Here is a 22,621-nt window from a genome sequence, read left to right as displayed (position 1 = left end):
GATGAGCTCTACAATTTACCCTCAGGACACCACCACAAATTGGAATGACCGCGACATAATGAGGGAATAACACAGCCAAAAACTACAAAGTGCCAATTCAGGGAGCCAGTAATCAGTAACAGGAACTGATGGAACTGATGGAACCTCCAGGGAAAAAAGGCGAAACAACCTCACGATCTAAACAACCTTCTCCAAGTGACTACCTTTAAAACCTTTGTTCCGATAAAATAAGCAATAGGCAAGGTATGTTTATTTACCACGCATTTCATACACCAGGCAACTCAATGCAGCTTAGATATTAAAGGCACTATTCCTATATTTTTTTCATTGCCGACAATGAAAGGCCACTAAATTAATGTTAGGTGTGGTCCAAACTCATTCGTAACTTTCCTAACATATTTGTAGCATCCAAATTCTTTACAGGGACAAGCTTATCGGCACATTTCACAACTTGCAGGGTCACTTTTCAGGGTCACGTTCACAAAAATGCTCGAAAAATAGCCAGAAGGTTCATGAAATTGATACAAATGTTGCACGCTGCTTTCCCCACAAATGTTGGGGTTTACAATATACTAAAGGAGGATGAAATCATTTTCCTTCCATTTCTAGAAGTAAAATCAGGTATAGCTCCTTTAACCTCCTACTCCCCGCCTTAGCAGAGAGCATTTTCACCTGTTCAGCTGTACCCAAACCTAAAATGTTACAGCCTTTAGGCCAGTGTGGCGCCTCATTTGAAAGCCAAGACCTACAAAACTGATCTCGAAGGATCTTGGTCCTTGCGTCGCCACTTTGTCATTTTTTTCATTGCTTTATTGTTGTGTTTTCGTCACTTGTTTTTGTCACTTATTTGTCATTTTGTCGTCGCATTTTTGTCACTTTTTTGTTGCTATTTTGACACTTTTTTTGAAAACTTGGGTACACTGACGGGTGTTCTGTGTCTGTGATACTGCGTTAAAGAACCATATCATTTGTCTGGTTCTACGCAGCAGGTTCGGGGTTCAAATTTGGTCTAATTTTATTTCGCTCTTGCTTAAAACACACATGCAAACAGAATAAACTAATTACCTGTGTGATATCAAAAGATCCAGTGTTGTGTATTGATTATGGGAGAGCGTGACCACCGCGCAAAGCCTTCACCAGCACATCCCAAAGATTCTCATGCTCCCTGAGTCATCGGGGAAGAAAAAAAAGTCCATTGATGGAATACCTTGATCCTCCAGGATGTTCAGGTTGTCAGCACATAGTGTTGCTGAACCTAGACCTGACCGAGTTATAAAGCCATAGATAGAAACCATATAAAGAGGAAAAATATAATGTATTATAATGACGTCCCGCCTTCATAATTGTTTTCCAACTCTCTAATACTCAAGTCAGATATGTGGCATAACCAGACATTGTTTTAAAATGATATATATCTGTCAAAATGTGTTTATCATGACTTTCAGTCACAAAGAAATAATGGTGACTTAAATAACTGACTGAATATTGGATTTACATATGGGCAAATGAGCGAGTAGGATGTAGCTCCATGGTCACTCACGGTTTAGTTATGTACATAAACTGCTTAGCACGTTTTTCCTCTGCAGCATCATGATCTTTCATTATAGAGAGATACATCCGCCCTGAGCTAGTATATAATTGATCATGTCTGTGTATATATTCGTATACACACCCCCTCACTCTTTTTATACATGCAGTAAGGTATCTATTAATGATTTTTAATAGAGATGCACCAATCTAGCTTTTTGTTTCCGATACCGATACTGGGGGTTTGAGTATCTGTTGATATCCGAAATTAACCCATACCAACAGACTTCCATAAGAGTGAATGTTCCTCTTCCCTCCATTTTAAGATCAATAAAGTCTTATCTTTTTTTGTCATGATGTTACAGATCAATTATCAATTCTATGTATTAATAAACTAATGGAAGAAACATTAAACAAGGATCACTGGACTTTATGATATCCTTGTTGTACATGACAGGCTATTAGGTCACATTAATATTAACAACTCACATAAAATGATCTGATCATTACAACATTGCACTACAAACGTGTTACCTCAGTTATTCTTTAACAGCAATAAAATACAAACACTTGTTTTATGAGGCTACTTGAGGTCTTGCCATCTTAGTTTCTTAACCAGCCATGATTAGTTTTTGTTCTCGTTAGCATGCATTTTGCACGGCGATCAAAAATGAAAATAGCATTCAGCGTGTCCATATTCACTTAGGTTTAGTTGGTGAAAGTTGTGTTTTTAAAGTGGAGCCAAAACTTGTGCAGTGTTGGATATTTGTAGCCGACACCCGATATCACATTTTCTTCAGCGTCGGCTTCGATATCCTATACCAGTATCGGATCGGTGCATCCCTAGTCGGTGCGTCTTTTGTGCAAAAAAACAGCAAAATGTGTTTCGACCATTTCATTTTGACAAACCTATGCAGTAAAAAATACAGTAGTTTAGAAAAAGCAGTAAAAAAAAATCCACTTCTGCAGGTGCTATTCATCTTACCCATGAGCAAACGCTTTGCATAATTGGACACTCAGCGACGGAACTCTGGATGAAGTTGACAGCCTTGGCCCTGGAGCACTTTTCATGGAGAAAGTGTGTAGTGCCCAAAGACTCACTGCAGACCGCTTATTGTTTATTTCAGCTCAATGTCGCTCACAAACCAGCTTAGGCTGACTGTTCTCCCAGCATTATTCTGGGAATAGATCTGCGCCGCTAATTCTCCCATTTTAATTGTTGGCATGTGTCGCATTCAGACAGTTTTCCGCCGGGCTCTCAGTGTGGCCAAGGCCATTTAACATCTGAGGAGTCTAATTTGAGACTCCAATTACTGGAAATCTTGCCGGAAAATGTCCTTTGTATTCAGATTTGCTCTCATTTAGCTGAAATTCACCCATGTGTGTCGGCAATATCCCACAACTCTGAAAATCCATTTAAAAACAGGCAGGTGGAGCTTAATATTTTTGGGCATTTTCATTTATATCCAGGGATTACATATTTCATCTGACAAACATGGTGTCCAACTTTATATAGGTGGGATTGGATTTGCTCGGTCTTTCCATTTACTGACTCCTTTATCTGAAAGAATGAAAAGTCAAAATGCAAAACTTTTTCAGTTTTGGGCCGGTTTGATGTCAAAGATGTTTTTCTCAAAATGCATTTTCCTCACACTTTAGGGACAGCACAGAGTAGTAGTAACAGACAGAGACTGATCTAGTCTTGCTCTTAACAATATTTCACAGTTATTTCTCTGAAGTGGTTCTGTTCATTACCTTTATGGACAGAATTTCTAGGCGCAGCAAGGGGCTGTAGGTGTCTGGTTTGGGAGCCTCAGGATCTCATCTCTGCTGTTTGCAGACGCTGTTGTTCTGTCGGCTTCATTAAATCAGGACCTTCAGCACGCCCTGGGGCGATTTGCAGCCGAGTGTGAAGCGGCCGGGATGTGGATCAGCACCTACAAATCCAAGGCTATGGTTGTCTGTGGGGATAAAGGTGGCTTCCCCTCTTCAGGTCGGTGGGGAGTCCTTGCCTCACGTGGAGGAGTTCAAGTATCCTGGGGGCGTGATCACAAGTGAGGGACAGATGGAGCGTGAGCTTGATAGACGAATCATGTGGTGGGGGGCAAAGCTCTCGATTTACCGATCCATCTACGCTCCCATCCTCACCTATGCTCATGAGATTTGGGTAATGATCAAAAGGACAAGATCGCAAATATAAGTGGCCGAAATTGGTGTCCTTCGCAGGGTGGCTGGGCGCCCTTCGAGATCGCATGAGGAGCTCAGTTACCCGGGAGGAGCTCGGAGTAGCGTCGCTGCACGTCAAAAGGAGCCAGTTGAGGTGGCTCGGGCATCTGTTCCTCCCTGGGAGGTGTTCCAGGCATGTCCTATTGGGACAAGGCCTCATGGAAGACCCAGGACACGCTGGAGGGACTATGTCTCTGAGCTGGCCTGGCGTCGCCTCGGGGTCTCCCGAGAACAGCCTGAGGAGGTGTGTGTGGATTGTGAAGTCTGGGCATCTCTGCTCAGACTGCTGCCTCCGAGACCTGGATAAAGCAGAAGAAAATGGATGGATGGATAATTCTCTGAAGGATATGTTCTACTTTTTTTCTTGACAAAATAAGATGTCTAGTGTAAACCCATGCATACAAACTTCTGTTAATAATCCAGGTTTTTTTTTCCCTAAGAGTATATGCAATTTACAAAAATAATCTATAAATGGCTTTAATCCATTTTATTCTTGATATTATCAGTTATAACTTTCAAACGAAATATCTAAAGATAATACTTTTTTCAGTCCACATGGACTCTCATTCAAAAGCATCTGGCAAAGCAGACTGTTTCAGGTTGAACTTTTGCAGGAATAAACTTTATTCCAGTTCCTCTCAGATGCATTTCACTATTCTCTCCAGTAGATGGCACTGTGTAGCTATAAAATATCCATATCCTTCTTATCAAGTGCTGTCAAGTCTGTACCACTGAACAGTTTTTCTCCGTGTAATTTGTTTCACTGTTGGACTTGTCTGCGCCCTCAACACATACTCACATGTGTAATCAGAGTGTTGGGAAGGGATCGGAGCTTCTGCGGCCCCGTTTAACCAGCTTAATGCTGTGTTTGTTATTGCATTCACTACTCATTTTTTTACATGCCCCATATACCCCCTTCTAATGTATGGCTAATTGTTGTGTTTACTCTACAAAAAGCCTCAGCTACACAGTGTTGATGTTGAGTAACGTGAGGAAAAGTATCTGTTTAGATCAGTTTTGAAGGTCTTCAGGCTCCAGTCGAGAAGCTTTAAAGGGATTAGGTCACTTTTGTACTCACTACTGCCACCTCAGGTCTTACACGTAACTGCAGTGTCTATATTAAGCATGTGCTGTGCTGTATTAAAACAAAAACCCTTACTAACAGGAAACCCTGGGCAAGGTTGTGACACCGAAAAGAACTTCCCCATTTACTAACCATGGTTCATCATACAGACCTAAAAGGGAGGACATGGGGGTTCTCCAATGGAAGTTTTTGGAATATGTTGGCGTCTGGATAAGTGTTTGGATCATTACTATGTAGTTATGTTTTGTCTTGGAGGCCAGAAGAAGAGATATGCTCGAGGGTTACATTCATCCAGACCAATATACTATATAGGCGGTATATTCTGCTTGTGTCTTTAAAACGGAGCTGAGCAAAAGTCTCGGGAAACTTTGGTACCACTGCAAATAAGCAAAATGAATGGCACTGCACTGTCAATGGGGCTCCCAGTGTCCCAGTGCAGCTTTGGGTCTGACAGCCAGGGCCGTAATTCCCGATGTCTGGAATAATGTGTCGTGCTGTAAAGAAAAACAAATAGCATCCATTGTGACAAGCTCATTCATCTCTGCCCGCTGTGTGATGTATTGGAATGTGCACACAACAGAGACGCACTTCTCCATTGGCGTCTTCCTTCATGAATAAAACATTGTGGCACAGTTCATTTTTTGAATACAATAGAAGTGATATAACGGATCGCTGGACAGATTACAGGCCGTGTTGAAACTGTTTAAAGACCAGCGGCGCTTTTATGTCACTTTCCGGATCCCGTGAGAGAATCCAGCTCATAATTACATGATCATATACAAAGTTTTTAAATGGCTGTGATTAGCTTGGAGTTCCATGCTTTTAATCACTTATGTATTCGACAGTATTTGTGTAAATTACTCCTAATTGATAAAGCATGCAGCTGTGTGATAAGGAGGATCAAGCCAGGAGTGCACTGTCATTAACCCAGGCAAACAATTTCTCATGGTACAATGGATTTCCCATTCCCGGCTGATAAATAAACGTTCCTCAAGCAGCATCTCTGTATTTGCATGGACTATATGTGCAGAATCAGCACGGGATTTTCCACTATTTTCCTATAGAGCTCGGATCAGAATAATATAAATCAAATATCACCAAACATTGCCCATAGATTGACATTAGCTAAAGACAATGTATAAATTAGTTAGTTAGTAGAGTCACTACTGGTAAATAACATAATGTAGTGTCCAAATGGCTTTGCGGGAATGATAACAGTATTTTACATTTTAAAATCTTCACTGCTGGTCTATTATAATGGAATGTCCCAGAAATCTTATCAGTTTTCCCGAGCTCTGTCCTCAACCCGAAGAAACCTTTTTTGTTCTTTGAGGTAGGAGTTTTGTTTTTATTTTATTATCTCAGTGCTAATAGCTAAGGTTAAATCAAAACAATCTAAAATTGAGCCATTACCATCAACAGAAAACACCTTTCGTTATGATCACAGACTTCCACCAGAAATTGTGTATTTAATTTGCTTCCAGTCACAGCCCATCATTAAGTCGCCGTCCTTCACGTAATCTGGAGGTATTTATTTATTTGTGTGAGACACGGCTAATCCCTCATGGGAAAATAACAGGAAAGGAAGACCAGCGGCCGTCGGAAAGTCCAGTGTGCACGCCGCTGTGTGCACAGACTCCGCTGCAAGATAGACCGGCAACAGTCTCCATGAATGACATTTGTGCTACAGAATGGAGCCGTGCACTGCACTCCATCGACTTGCAGGGGTTACTTAGGGTGCCAAGAGTGAATGCAAAGTGTGCGTGGAATGGGGAAATTTACCTGCATTGGCTGTGTGTGAGAAATGCATGCGCTCCGACTTCAGCCTCGGCGGTGGCGCCTCGCTCATCTATCCTGGTGATGAACTGCACTGTCAGAGGGCGGCGCGGCTTCATGCACGCTCAATGTCTGGACTGTATAAGTTGGTCTTCTTGAGGAATGCTGACTTGATGTGTCTATTAAGATGGGTGGATAAGCAGTGGTTTGCTTTTCATTCAGATGAGATCCGCCTAAACATACGATGAATAAAACATCAGACAAATCCAGAATGCTTCAGTGATTCGGCTAATTATGTGCTCAGAAAGATACGGGCCGTGTTTGTCTCTGCTATGTATGATCTAACAGGCAATCAGACTTTACAGCCTTATTGAAAAGTACTGTATCAGTGACAACACTAGAAACCTTAATTGGTCTAACCTATTCAACATGACCAACTATTTTTGTAATCGGAATCTTTATCTGGCCTATGCAGTATGCACACAGTAGATTTCTAACACAGGCTAAATCACATCCTACCATTCCCTGCCCTCTCCTCCTCCTCCCTTAAATAATGTAACACAAAGTCTTAAGGAAATTAATATATTAGAACTGGTAGCCCTTGAATACCTTAACTTATGACACGGTTTAATGCTGTTGAAAATATGACTTATTTAGATCGGTTGCAAGTTCATCAGTTGCATAATTATCATTTTAAATCAGTGAAGCAGCAATTTTAATGAAGAAAAGTTATGTTTATTTGAAATTTTAAGCTGCTGACAGGAAGTGACGTCGATAAAGGTTCTGTCCCAGAGCACTTTGACTCACTCATATCCCATTGACTTAACATGGTCGGCACGGCAACAGTATAAAATCGTTGTCCTTTATCTATGTCACTTCCTGGCGGTGTCCAATAAGGAAGTGAAACTATAAACATCACAAAAATGGCCAAACTAAAGAAATCTGGGGAAAATCTTTAGCAAAACCTTAAATATAGTTGTGTTGATTGTGTTTTAGCAAAAATTGCCTCTAATGTGTCGTATGCACTTTAATGCTGTTGAAGCAGGCCACCACTCTTGCTCTCTGTACTATTTGAGGGATTGGGAGCAAGGTTATTTAAATAATAATAATAAAAAAATAATAATAACAAAAATCAAGGCATTTCAGTCGGCCTAATTTGAAGGAATAAAATATGAATGAATAAAAAATTGCTTTCACTAAAATGTTAATTTGTCGAAAGCAGCCCCACACGAAACAAAACAAGTAAACCAAACACCGCCAGGGGGCAGTAGTCACTGGGTTTACTAGGCAATCAATGCTAGGCTTTTTTCCCCCCTTCTTTAAACATTCAAAGTTGTATCAAACAAAATACAAACAAAATAACTTCAGTGCATCAATGCATTTTTTTTAGCAGTAAACTCAAAACGCAAACTATTGTTGTGTAAGTTACAGACACGCGGGAAAGTCTACTTGACCTGTGCTCCTGCTGCTGCTGCATCAACCCCAGTTTGGCTCATGTTATTGTTTTTCATCAGCTTCTTGACAGATTTGCAAAAATGTCAACTAAGTCTTCGTGAAGGTGAGTTATGTTTTAGTAGCCTTGTCAAATGCACGTACCTCCAAGGTGCAAAAATTGCCAAACCCGCTCTCAACATGTGCAGCTTGAATGTTTACTTTTTCAAGCTAACCGGCTAACGCTACACCGAGTCAAACCACATTTTACCCACCAGAAGTCCCGTTCAAACAGTTTGTCATTTATTTGTGTACATTTTTGCTAAGTCTGTATCAAACCTACCTTTATCCTTTAGCTGCAACACCCATAGGCTACGACCTGTGCGTAATTATCCACATCCTTACCTAGGTTTGGATATTTACGCACGGGTATATCGAATTTACATGGTAACACAATTGAATGGCGAGCTGTTTCTTGCACTCTTGTCTCCCATAAATGTTTGCTTGTGTGCCCCATAATACGCGTTTCTTCTTGCCAAGCTTGTTTGTTAAGTAGTATCTAGTGGCTGCGCTCTGTGTCCTCTTCTCCAAGCGTTTTTTTTTGGGGGGGAGGAGGATTAAACAGCTTATTTTCTCATGGGGTGTTGATGGTTTTCGAGCGTACAGAGCTATTCAGACCGGTCTGCTTTTGTCCGCAGGCTCACACGGCTTAACTCTGTTGTGATAAGCCGCTGTGAATATCCATCAAGACGTAGGCTACGACCGACCAGCCCACTTCTGGATTGCCGTGCAGCGGACCGTCTCGTATCCCCACACACACACACACACACTCTCTCTCTCCTTCTCTCTCTCTGTGTCTCCAAAGCCGGTGGACTTTGTGTATGTTTCATTTCCAGCTCCTCTCTCCTCGCTTTGTGCGGGCGGACGTCCACTGCGCGGCGACACGAGTGCGCACAACGAGCTTTGCGATCCTGAAGCAGCAGCAGCGGCGACGCACGGGCAGCGGCGAGCGGCGAACTGCAGCTGGTGGTGCCGGAGCGACGAGGCGGCTGTGCCTTTGTGTGGAGCCGGGAGGCTGCACGGGCTGGATCTGTTTATTCCGCGGATTTCGAACCTAAAGGGGGCTCTACCTCGGATAACTTCGCGTGGGACAAACACCCGCCTTGTTTCACGTCGTCCGCCCGTTTGTTGACGCCAGGGGAAGGGAAACCGGGATTGATCTCCGAACGCGGCGGGATGAGCGAGCGCTGACGAGAGAGGCGACATGAATTCGCACGCGTCCGCGGTCAGCGTGACAGGATAGACGCAAAACGGAGCGGGCTGGTGTTTTTGTTACGTGCGATTTCGGGAGGTGATCCATGCAGCAACGTGGGCCAAACGGAGCAGGGGATGAGATGCTGTGATGCTGGTGCTCGATGGTGATTTTGCACCACGGGGCTTTTACGTGTTATTGACGATTCACGCGGCGGTGAAATGTGTATCCAGACACAACTTTGGTCCCAGGCCTGACTCACTGACCGACCGTGAAATGCGTGGTTATCGTTTATAAATCCGTCTGTCATTGCGAAGAGCGCGTCGCTGCCCGGGAAAGCTCCGGTCTCATACGTAAGATCCCTGAAGCTTGTATTATTTACACTTCAAACGCGGCAGTCATCTTGACACCATTTAGTGCTGTTAAAAACCTCAAAGCTTTGGGTTACCAGTGCATGCTAAACGTGTCGGCAGGCCTAACCTCTGCTTATGCACATCCTGCTGATTGCGAGATAGAGACAGCTCTGGCAAGCTGTTGGAGCCAGCCCAAGTGTCACGGGGGTGTGTTTCAAATCCAGCATATCTACTGTTTACTTATGTCAATGCAGCGGCGGTGCTGCGCAGCGGAGAGGACACTGTCATAGCACCGACCACTCTGGAACTCTTCTCTGGTAGCGTTTATCCCAACTTCTAATGGTTTTCCGAAAGTTGCCCGGTGTTTCGGCATCGGGCATGGGTCTGCGACTGTCCCAGAAGTTTGTGTTTCTGCTCTTTCTCTCGGGCTTAGTAACGCTATGTTTTGGAGCTCTTTTCTTTTTGCCGGACTCAGTGCGACTAAAGCGCATTTTTCTGTCCAAGACAGAAACCCAGCCCGTCACTGTCGGCTCTGGGTCCGAGAATGACGCCAGGGAACACTTGAAAAGACCAAAGGACCTGGGCATGACCCCGGCAAAGGGAGAGACGAGCAGCACCAAGCTCAAAAACCTCAGCCGCAAGCCTTCGGTGTCTCGGGAGGGCGCAGAGGAGCGACTGGCCGGGGGTAAAGCACAGGAGGACCTGACTCTGCCCAAGACCAGGACGGAGCCAGCGACATCAGCCGAGCACCGCGTGGACGCGGATACTTTCAGTTACAACACGTTCAGGAGATGTCTGCTGAAGGCACCGATGGGGAGGGAGAACGGCAAACCAAGCGACCCCAAGACCAACGAGATGCGGGAGAAAGTGAAAGAGGTAAGCGCTGCTCTGCAGGGGGTCTCATTTCACCCGGGGCGATGTACTTCAGCTTTATTTGGTCATTAGGTCCAAGATGAAAGTGTTGCCATAACTGGTAACTGGAACATTTAACACTGTCTTTCTCCAGGTTGTTTTCTTTGAATTATTAAATAACACATGTGAATGGATAATTCAACATTTTGATCATTTTGTCTCAAAACAAGTGAAGTTCAGAGCAAGCATTTCAAATCTGTTGATTTTTTTTTATTATTACTTATATTTTATTCTATCGTCCATTTGCATACAAGTCCTCAGTGTCTGTGAGTTATTGCTGCTCTTGCTGCTCTATCTAAAAGTGCGTTATTGAATGAGTCTGATATATGTCATGGCGAATGACAGGCAGTTGAGATGTGAGCAGAAACTCCTCATCACCCTGGCACAACTGTGTAGAAGTAATGCGAGTGTGCTCTGTGCAGTGACATTGGCCAGCAGCTCCCGGAGCTGTGAGCCAGCCTTTGTTGAGCCCTGTAGGTCCAATAAGCTCTCCAGAGTGGCAGCGTCTGTGGATCACACATCTGTAGCACTCAAGGCAGGAACGCTGAGAGGAGGCGGGGTTTGTGTAGATGGCTTTCAGGCTTGGCATGTGACATAGATAAGTCCTGTTGTCACTCCACTCGGGCTGCTCATGCTTTTAGACCTAGAGGTGATGTGCTCCATGGTAGTGACAGCAGAGGGCCACTGGGTTATGCCCGGTCTACTCACTTCTCACTGACTCACGGCTTCTCTTTTGACGCTCTTTCACTGAATGTCAGTGTGACTTTGCCAGGCTGCTTTGTTTAGCTGAGCTCTGCAAAGTTCTGTGCCTCCGGGTCATGGGCGTGATATTTCACCACGCCCGTCTTACATCATTATGTTGCAGAATAAGAATGTTTTGTCCTCAGAGGGAAGACACTCTAAAGGCACAGGTCAGACTGTGCCTCCTCACTCACACTGATCGTACATTACGGCATGCATTACAGTGGCTGCTATTATGGCAGCACTTGTCACTGTGTCAAGCTTTCTGGCTGCATTCCAGATGGCTTCTGTGTTTCCTGGAGGCCCTCTTTTTGTTGGCCCACCCACACTCGGCACATGGTGTTTCGCCTTGACAGATGTACACAAATATTATCAGTCTCTTATATCTTTCAGAATATGCTTATGTATTATTAGTCTATTTTTGAATCATCAGGGGTCAGAGTGTCTTACCCTGGCTTGGAGCATCATATATTCTGTGGAGCAGGAGGTTGTCATTGGAGAATTGCGTGTTGTCTTTGCTGGAGTTACACCTGTGCTACCTGTGCGTGAGCAGGTATTTCGTTTCAGAGCCAGTCAATGCAAAAGGGGGGGTTCCTTTCAAAGCCAGACCCAGACCATTGAGTGCTCCACTGCCCAGTCGGTGAATGGGCATTGCTTTTCCCAACTGCCACCTACTAGAAAGCAGACTCCCCACTTGCCTGTTGCCTCCTGCCAAGACTGAAAGCCTGAGTAAAGGGACCAGCTTCTGAAGGGAGCCCACTGCTGGCTGAGCTGCAGGACACAAACAATTAAGTCCAGTCACTCTAGACATGTTGCTGCAACTCTAGCTGGCGCAGTTATTCCCATAAAGATAAAAACATGTGTGGTATCCTTCTGATGTAAAGCTTTGCTGTTTCCTTGGCTTTGGTGCCACCTCATTGGCCCAGACGCACAGACTTGCACATGAAATTGTGTTTGCTCAAAATCTGACAGTTCCGAGAATTTTTAGAGCACTATACTGGTAATTAGCTGTCACAGATTACACAGAGAGTAAAAAACGAGCTTTATTTCATCCACGATGCAAAAAGAATAACCTGTTGCCTAGGTTACTTGTATGGCGTGTTTGTTATGTTTGCACTTGTACAAAATGCAAAGTGTAAATGACACGATTCGCACTATTTAGCTGACAGCTTTGTCTTTGAGTGCATGAATATATTGGTGCCACGTGAAAAACCCTGTTATATACCAACTCATTTTCACCTCAATCCACTAGTCATTTCTCGATTTCAGGACGTCTTACAAGCCAGAATAGTATTGGGAGCATGCTTAAAGTGACAAAAGCAACATTCATTGACTGGGGCTTTGGGGCTGCACTTAGACACAAATATGCTCTCGGGGCAGAAAGCAAATCGGCGCATTCTTTGGATTATTGGACCTGCACAGACGCGGCCAGCTAAAAATTAAATTCACGCAGTAAAAATAGCCGCACATTTGACATCATAGTTCACCTAGTCCTCCGCAGAGCAGCAAAGGTGTGTACAAAAGGGGATGAGATGTCGCCTACTAAACAACAAGCTGCAGCCCTTTAGAATCAAACACAAATGTCAGATTGTGAAGATAGTGAAAGTGAAGATGTGCATGAAAGGATACCAAATGTGTGAGAAAAGCATTAAGGCCTCGAGGTGAATAATATATAAATGGGCAGAGCCAGTTCATTTGCGCTGCTGTATATTATATGCTGTATAAACTAAGTGCTTGTTGATACAAAGACAGGCCTATGTTTTTGCCTTTCATTTTCATAAAGGTGTTATTCATGTATTCAAATGAATGTACATATTGTGGTTTCTCCACCAGCTCACAGTCTTCTCTCGCTGTAAACAAAGCCGGGTCAGAAGCAGTGATTGCTGGAAGACTGGATGTGCTTACATAGCAGTAGCGACTGTTGTTGCGTCTGTGTGAATAAAATGCTGCCGTTAAGCCAGCGCCTCTGCGACCTCACTCCCGCTCCCATTATCCCGCGCTCTCCTACCAAGAACCAGGTGTGCCAAACAATGTTCAGCGTGAGCCGGGAAAAATGGCTGCCCGCTAGGCTTGTGGTAAAAAAAAACTTAAAAAAAAGGCGCGTCGAACAGTCAGAAGAAAAGACTTACGCCCTTGTAGCGCTCCCACAGAGATTTGTGCTTTTGCTTTCCGCAGTGGATGCTGTGCAAATGTCACTGACTGGTGTTTGGATTGTGAGCAGTGTCTTTGGTCTGTTTATGTGTGTGGGAGTCAGCCGTGGTATTAATATATGGAGCGGCTTAGGCAGATATTATCAACTTGCTAATGCTGCAGGGCATTGACGCCGGCCTTCACTGAAGAAAGTGACCTTTTGATCTTCTGGAGATATCTAGCTTTCGTGATACATTTTGAACCAGTGCCTCCCATTCTGAGCTGACAATAGCACTCGCTAAATAAAACACATCATGCTTGGTGTCTGGTGAAAAAGCAAAGTGTTTTTTTTTTTTTTTTATGTTCTCATCTTAGTGTAGTTTAATGGGTTCAGATGTCTGGACTGTTCGTAAGCTTTCATTGCAATTTGTAGCTAGATTGAGACTTGTTTCTGCGTTGGTTCAATAACATGTTAGCTTTTGGTATCATGTAAACCCTCCCTAAGGACACAAGAAGGCAGTGCAGAAGGAGGTAAGAGGAACATTAGATAAAACTATACCATTTCCCTGTGATAGCCATTAAGTTACAGAACACCAAGACTTTTCCCTTGGGCTAGAAAAAGAAGACAAAACGAGGATAGAGAGACGCCGCTAGCTTACATCCTTTCGCCAGTTTTCCCTTCCTGCATTCACTTTGTGGTGAGGCACTTGCTTAAGGGTACGACATTCTCTGTACAGACTTGTATTTGGAGAGTTGTGTGTCTGCAGCCCGCCTCATACAAAGCTCTTGTGCAACCTCATTCAGACAGCTCTCGCAGACCCAATAACAAGAAGCACGGTGGGTTGCCTTTGCCTGGGCAGATTTGTTTATTTTCTGTCCTCCTCCTTAGCTCCGGAGTTTTTTGGGGGGGAGTTTATCACGGTGCATGACAGCCCACTAAATTATCCTCAAGCCTTTGAAAGCGGTTTGTCTTTTCAGATGATGCGGCCAAGTCAACAGTTTGCATGTGTTTTCCCTTATTACACAAACCCAGATTCCCCCCCCCCCCCCCCCCCCCCCCCCCCCCCTCGTTTTGCTTGCTCCCATATTTGCAGCCTTTTGCACCAGAGCTATTTGTTTGCTGTGGCGGTCATAGGCCCCCCGACTGTTTACTGAAGCCAGCGGGTCCTGCGTCATTTGCCAGTAAAAGCACAAGGTCGCGTCGCCCAGGCCAGAATCTGTACATTTAGAACTCATTCAGGCGGAGAGGTGCTCGCATTACACACGATGAGACCGTAAACGTTTAACCCCCCCGGTACGCGATTCTTGAAAGCTACATTTCCGCTTTGCTCAAGTTTTCATCACCCCAGGTCTTTCCAAAATGTTTTGCACTATCAGCATGTAACCCCACCCCTGTTCATTGCTGGGATGTTGCAATAAGTTCCATGGAAGGCCGTTTATCTCGGGTTAACGGCAGTGTTGACATAATGGGGTCATTGTGTCTAAATCCTGGTTTCTGTTGGAAAAAACATAAAGTCATTCCTTAATAAATGCTCTCCAATTGCACGGTGCTTTCCCTCTGTAGGTAATGAGCATCCTTAAATAAAGTGTTTTGATTCGTATAATTGTTAGTTGTTGACTAGAGTCGATGATCCTTTGTGCCTTTGAGATAAAACATAAATCTAACCAAGTCTTATGATGGAAAATGTGTAAATAAAGAAGATTATGTTTATCTATGCAAATGTACATTAAAGGCTACGTCTGCTTAACCTTTTTGCTTGAGGCAGAGTTGAATTATTGCCATCGTCACAAAGAAAAAAATGACTCCTGAGCATTTCATAATAAAGGAACAGAGAAACTAGGGCTGTACGGGATGAGAAAAAAAATACTGTTGCAACATTTAATACAACAATTTCAACACAGTGAGTCCTAGGAATCATGGGTGATTTGTGTTTTGTCAAACAAGAGTACAGAAACTTGACCAAATCACTGGAAATCTCAATAATTGTGACTAAAACTGAACTTCAGCATATTTTACTTGCCATGCATTATTGCTAGATTCTGTTACAGCACAAAAAAACGGTGGCTTTTTGTGATATTGCGTCAACTTAAAGGGGCTAGATGCAAGTTAGTCATTTTATGCTCACTACTGCCACCTCAGGTCTTACGCGTAACTGCACCTTCTATATTAAGCTCGTGCATGACGGCACTTCGGACCCGAATTAACACATTTTTGAGTGACAGTGCAGGATTTTAGAGGCAGTTGTGGTGAACAGGTCTGAGCTCATTCTACACATTAGGACATGGCTGGAACATGTAGGGGGAGGAAACTTAGGGTTTGAGAGGGGGCGAGACACATATCTGTGACACCGCCTAACGTTTTATTTTTACTTCTTCCTGTTGCTGTTTAAAGGGTACAAGCGCATTACATGTGGCCTTGTCTTTACAATAGATTCTTTGTCAGGACGATCATTTGTTGCAGCCCGAGTTTGCGAGTGCTAAACATTGGCCAACAGTTCTGGACTTTGAGAAACTTCACATTGTTTGTCTGTGGATATTCTGCGTGTGCATTGGCTACAGATGAAGAAAGAGCATGAGATAAAAGCTCCTGGCATGGCCTTGTTTGCTGCCGGCGCTGCTGCGTTCCCTTTACTAGGCGGAGAGCGAAATTGTACCCCCCGCCTCAAGCGCCCCAGAAGCTCAGCTCTGCGGTCCCACTGTTGAGGCAGATTCAGCAAAAGGGGAGTGATGAGGGAGACAGTGGCCTAGATGTAACCGGCTGACGACTGGAGCCCACGCTGAGGGGCTGCCCTGTTCCTTTATGCTTGCCTAATTGGTCAGAAACTACATGCGTGCTTGTATTCACAGAGCAGCGGCAAGACATCAGAGAGTGGACTGTTTTTAACCCATATTTCTCTAACTCTTTGGAGTTATTGTCTTACCGAGGGGCTGTCAGTAGCTGCTTTGTAATTTAACTATGGCTGAACGACTTTAGGGGGGGAAAAGATAATTGCAGCCTTTGCGATTAGCTAATTGTGACCATTCAAACATTAAATAGCTATAAATCTTGCCTCACTGAATTCAACTTCTATATTGTCACGCTTTTCCATTATACAGGTTCGCCTTCGCCATTACAGATGAGCCGTTATCCCTTGGTGACATGGTTTCAGCCCACTTCGAGGCTCATTGTCCTTTATGTAGCGGCTTTTGTTGCCCGCGAGATCATGTTTGTATCCCAGGGGCAGGACAATAGCCTCATATAGAATAGACTTAACACTCGCCTTCAGTGGAAAACGTCTCCCTTTTGATTTCCGTCTCCATCAGCATTGTTCGTCTAATAGCCGTTAATTAGCATAGCGACTGTATAAGATGGAAACGTTTTTTTCTGTAATCAAAGGGCGTCTGTAACGCGTATTGGCCATTAGCGAAACCTAGAATCTAAATTTGGGTTTGGGCATGAGTGGATGACGGCCGAGTTGGAATATTTTGTATTTGTTTAGAGACAGTCAACGCAGCCAAGCCGAAACTAAAGTGGTTGTCGTCCTATGAGGGCTTGTGTGTGTAAAAAACACTATGATGATAATTAATTGGATGGCACTTAAGCGTACGTTTTTGAGAGCTAAAATTGCGCTGCAGGGAAACAACTAGTAACGCCGTGGAAAAATAAATAAAAGAGTTGATGTTAAAGCCACCTTCAGCCACTCACTGAAGCAAAGACAAGCTCCACACCTCCCCTGACTCACAGTGCGCCCCAAACACACCCCGCACCTGCCCCCGCTCCATGTTGACACATACACATTTAAGAGTTAGCGGCTAACACAGTCAGAGTTTTGCATTCTGACAGAAGTTTACAAAAGATCGTGAACTGACAAAGATCCGACCTTAATGAGATTTTCGTAGTTTATTGAATGCATCATCGGTGCAGCGTGTACTTAGTTAATGATTAGTTCATTTTCATGTCTTGTAATTTTTTTTGTAATATAAAGTTCTTTTACAGTTACAGTTTGTTGCGAGGAAAACAATGCAGATGTTTAAACAAAAAAAACATATTTTGGTTATAAAATGAGTCATATTCATTTTCTTAAAAACGATAGGGTAAAACAAGGTGAATAATACAAATCTAAATCGGGAACTTAAAATTAAAGATTGAATGAGGGCTTGAGTGCATCATTACTCATGCAGCACTTGCCTCAGTTAAACACACGGCGTCTAGAACCTGAAACTGCTACGACAAAAACCTTGGTCGTAGCTCTGATTGTCTCTTTGAACTCTGGCACAGTGACGAGAGACAAGAGCAGCTCACGGTTTTACAATCCCCACGTCGTGCAATGTGACATCTAAAAATGTTATAACACAAAAGAAAATTGCACAGTGTACGCCAGCCATTAGAGGTTTTAATGTCTGCAGCCTGAACAGCCAGTTTTTACGTTAGCATTAGCTATGATGCAGTAAATAGCTTTGGCTCTTACGTATTGTGGCTCCTTATTTAATAAGCAACATTTCACACGATCAAAGACCATTTGAAATGTGAAATAATGTGGGTACTTCCAGAAAAATCTGTGGTGTCTGCCCAAAAATCCGGAATCTAGAAGCAGAAGAGTTCGTTTGTAGTTACGTAATGCATTCTGTTAGATTTTTTTTGTAATTTTCTGGCTCAGACAAAGAGATTAGAGGGATTATATTTTCAATTATAGTAATGCTTGTGTTGATTTGCCGTTATCGAGATTAAGATCCAATTGTTTCATGTTGAACTTGCCTCAAATTCAGATGCGTTCATTTAATTATTATAAAACATTCAGCATCAAAAACCTGAAGACAACATAAAACAATCAATCATCCTAAGGAATAAAATATTTTGCCATTGTAACGCCCCAGAAGTTTGGTGATCCATGGGGGCAGTTATGATTACTACTGAATGGAGTGTCCAGTCTTTTTTCTCGAGAGTCTACAATAAAGTGTGCCTTTTTGTTACTTGCTCATGTCACTTTGATGAAAGCTTACTGTCAAAGCGTGGACCGCTGAGCGCTGCTTTACTGATAATGACGGGGACTGTTTGCTTAAAACACACAAATTACTCTCCCACTTTGGCCAGTCGTTCCAAAAATCAGGACGCATCACATATTTTTCCTTGGCGGATAAAGCCGTCTTGCAGCTTTACAAAACATCTTTCATTTAAGCTAATCATTTCTTCGCATAATCTGCTGTGTGCGCCGCTGTCACGCCAGAGCCCATTTGTACACGCAGGCGGCGGAGAATGAAAGTCGTCACTTTGTTGTCTCCCTCAGAGTTCAACAGCGACAGGAAATGGGTGGAACTCAAACATCCAGTTTCAGAAGTAACTGGTGACATTTTTGTCTTTGGGAGCACCCCCAAAGCCACAATGCCATGACACTCAGACAAAACCGCAAAATACACTATAAAGCGGCAATTTTACTGTCACTTTAGAGACTTATCACTGTAACTCCCTCCACTATAACGATACAATTTTCAGTCAATGTTATTGCACAATACCAAGTCAAAATGTGATGAAAACGACGCAATTCAGACCCCGACCCACAAGTTGAAAACCCTGATTTAGAGGATATCTGCTGCACTTCTGGTTGAGGATAATAACCCTATAAGAAAGGCCAGGTATAATAAATGAAAATGGTGTGAAATATATACAATAATTAACCTTTTGTTCCCAAGACGAGATAGTAGGTGCAGGCAGTCATTTTCATTTATGACATGCGCGTTCATACGTATCCTCCATTCGAAACCAGGCCACTTTTGAACCATGCAAATGATCTAATTAGTCTTTTTCACACGAGGTCCGTACTAAAAGCACAATCCATCCCTGAGTTAATTTGACCCATCATTAGAGTGGAAACCTACTGGTGACTAAACCGCCCCCCCCCGGAAGATGTGTGGCTGGTCATAATGATGTCCTGGGAGCGCAAAATGAGAGGAATGGAAATGACATGTTATAGTGACATCCTCCAGTGACCCGGGTCAGGGACAGAGCTCGGATCATGGAAGAGTTACTGCGTCACGGGCTGAAGCCAAGTCACTTTTAATTTGTCCAAATGGAGGAATAAATTGAAAATGGCAGTTTACATCATAATGAAGAGGCAGCCACTTCCGCTACAGTGATTGTAATTAGGTGTTTTTTTTTTTTAACGAAAGCGCCTCGATTGTTACACTTCCTGAATGGAATATTAATTTACGGTTGAAATTGAAATTGTTATTCCCCCTCCTCAGACGCTCAAGAAACTTAATGATTTTGATATCAGGAAACAATACCTAATGTGGATTCCTCTGAAGTATAAACTTCGCATTAAGCTATTGTAAGTAACTTGCTTTGCGTACAGTTAACTTTACAACTAGATCTTGACTGAGCAGAGATGCCCAGACTTCCCTATCCAGGCACACTTCCTCCAGCGCTTCTGTGGGAACCCCGAGGCGTCCCCTGGTCAGCTCAGAGACATAGTCCATTCAGAGTGTCCTAGATCTTCCCCGGGGCCTCCTCTCAATGGGACATGCTCGGAACTCCTCCCCAGGGAGGTGGCCTGGAGGCATTCGAAACAGATGCACCTCAGCTGGCTCCTCTCGACGTAAAGGAGCAGCGGCTCTACTCCGAGCTCCTCCTGAGTGACTGAGCTCCTTTCCCTACCTCTAAGGGTGCGCCCAGCCACCCTGCAAAAGAAATGAAAAGTCTTGTAAATGGGATAATGTCAAGCCACAGAGGCCAGTGGTAAACCTAAGAATAAATCATAAAAAAAATGTTTGAACAAGAGACCAATTAACCGAAAACTCTTTGAAAATGTCTTCACAACCAGAACCATACTTTATGTGTAAATGCTTTGGATGGGCCAGATCTCATGCCCCAAATATTGCGGGATCAAAATGCCACAAGATCTTTCGTCCTGTTCAGAGTAATATTGTCAATTTTTCTTTTTGTTTTTTTACAGGGATGCATCCAATATACTTTCTGTAGACTGCTTAAAGGTTCTTTGAGGAATATTTAGTCAATTGTTTCCCACCAATGTTTACACTTTAAAAAAAAAAGATAATTAGTTTTATTAGTGAGCAAATCTTGTTCCTTGTCTCATCTCTGGGAGTTTGTGTCTCAGCGCATACCCCCAGTAAATGCTTAAACTTACTAAATATATTCCTTGAGAGAAATTTCTGACTCAGTTTATCTACGCTAATGGGTTTGGCTCAATGGCGGCGCTCATAATGCCAATTACCACACAGATAATTATCTCAGCTGGACGTTTCTTTTATCTCTAAACGTGCGTAAATGTAAACTCCGTGCGGCTCCTCACAACATAAACACTCCTCTGTGCTGTATATAAAACACACACACATGCAAACCAGTAAAATCGTGTTTGGATACAAAAGAAGCCGCTGTTGCTCTGACAGCACATGGGAAAAGTTGTGATGTAAATGGAAAACAGGCCTATCAGTGGGGGTAAGCACCGCTGAGAGCTCGTGTGGGAGGCCTTTGGCGCAGAGGCTGACTTCAGAAGTAATGCTGCTGTAGTTTTCGGAGTCAAATGTTGTGGATGGTTGCAATTAGCTCTTCACTGTTAGTTGTTGTTAATGTTTTTTGTATGTCCTTGTTATGCTCTGCTTCGTCCTTCTGAAAAGACCATGAGAGCGAGAATGCAAAAGATTTGTCTGTGCATGTCTCTTAGTTAGCCAAGCAACTAGTTTGTTTCACTGCCCAGTCCACTCTCCCTAAAACTGGGCATGTGCCGTGTGATCTTGTGCCAGTCCAAATGAATCCCTAACTCGAACTGTAATTAAATCACACGGCAGGTAGAAACTCCCAGAACATTAGCTGAAACTCTTGGCGAGGTCGACTTTATCGACAGAAGAAAATTGGACTTTCATGACCGCGTGGGGAAAGCGGCAGGCAGACATTGACACACAGGCATGGCATTTTGTTGCTCACCTCTGCGATTTCAGACATGTCAGAAAAAACACTTCGATTGTAGATGTAGCGTATTATTCACAAGGGGAAGCCGTTGTACAGTACACACACAGCACCCCACCAATAAAGATGCATCCCACGTCTTCTTTTGTCCGCGTCAATCCGACTGACATACTAGTCATCCGTGGAGATCGCTGACTGATAAGCTGTAATTTTTGTAAATAATTTTATGTTTAACGCTTGGGTTGTTGCCCGCGCGTCTCTCTCGCATCAGTAATTGAATCAAGATATAGATGCAAAAAGCGATGGCCGATAAGGAACGGGAGCAAAGGACACGTGAATGACAACATAATACCAGAGAAAGCGTGTTATTGCTAGGCCATGGCAGAGATGGCTGCTGAGATGACGCTATTTCAATTAAGCTGGCGCTCACGTGACAGGGAGATGTTACATGGAGAATGCTAATTTGTAGTTGAAATTAATCGTCAAAGTATTTGATCGTGACCTTTTTAAAAGAAAATCTATTCAGTCAGTGACCTTCAAATCAATTTGTGTTATTTTGTAATTGATGTGTAATGCACTGTAGGGCATTCGGAACCCATTACCGCCCTTTATATGTATTCTCTGCGCTTCGGTCTTGGCACATTTGTAGCATTAGCTGAGTTTCTAAATGGCAAAGTTCAAAAGAGCACCTGGAAAACGGAGAACTAAACCTGTGCTCGAGCATTCTTGTTAATGCAATATGAGCTTCTTTTATATATAGCACTTTTCCACCTCCATTGCGCACTCAAACGCTTTCTTTCCCCGCACTTAGATCCTTACGACGTGATCCTTCTGTCTACTAGAGCGCTGCCTAAAGCAACAGCGCCAACACACTCAGGGGTCCGCTGGATACAGAGGAACTGTCTTATTTTAGCTCTCCAGTCGACACATGAGTGAACTTACAATGTGCACAGAACTAAAGGAGTCAACAAAGCGGATAAGCCACACCAAAACAAGACAGTAGTATTTGCAAAGCCTGCGCAGTAACGGGCAGGTCACGCTAGCAATGTGAGAGCTACTCGATCAAATAGACACAGACTAAACCACATGACTGAAAGTTTAAGCTTTATAGCTAAGTGCTCGTTCTGAGAGTTCACAGACATTGGTTAGAACTGCCTGTTATTCGCTCAAAGCGTGATGGTTACAAGAAAAGCAAAATTGACCTTTTTTTTTAATACATTGTATCGACTATATTGGTCTTGTTAAAATCATATCAAGAGCAGTATTTTGCTTCTCTCTGTTCTTTTCCA

At 43.4% G+C, this 22,621-nt stretch overlaps 1 protein-coding gene across 2 annotated transcripts in view; it reads left to right on the top strand.

Moving 5' to 3' along the window:
* Positions 1-8,806: 8,806 nt before the first annotated feature.
* The window catches only part of LOC306967021 (mannosyl-oligosaccharide 1,2-alpha-mannosidase IA), a 247,917-nt gene continuing 234,102 nt past the window's right edge, over positions 8,807-22,621 (top strand). The window contains exon 1 of one of the 2 annotated variants that reach the window (XM_079561903.1): positions 8,807-10,525. In XM_079561903.1, the coding sequence (XP_079418029.1) occupies positions 9,989-10,525 (537 nt within the window). In that variant the 5' untranslated portion in view covers positions 8,807-9,988. The remainder of the gene's footprint in view (positions 10,526-22,621) is intronic. The other variant, XM_079561904.1, reaches the window with a different exon arrangement.

Source organism: Gobius niger (genome assembly GCF_951799975.1).
Source record: "Gobius niger genome assembly, chromosome: 8".
Lineage (NCBI taxonomy): Eukaryota > Metazoa > Chordata > Actinopteri > Gobiiformes > Gobiidae > Gobius > Gobius niger.
This window is presented reverse-complemented; position numbering and strand designations above follow the sequence as displayed.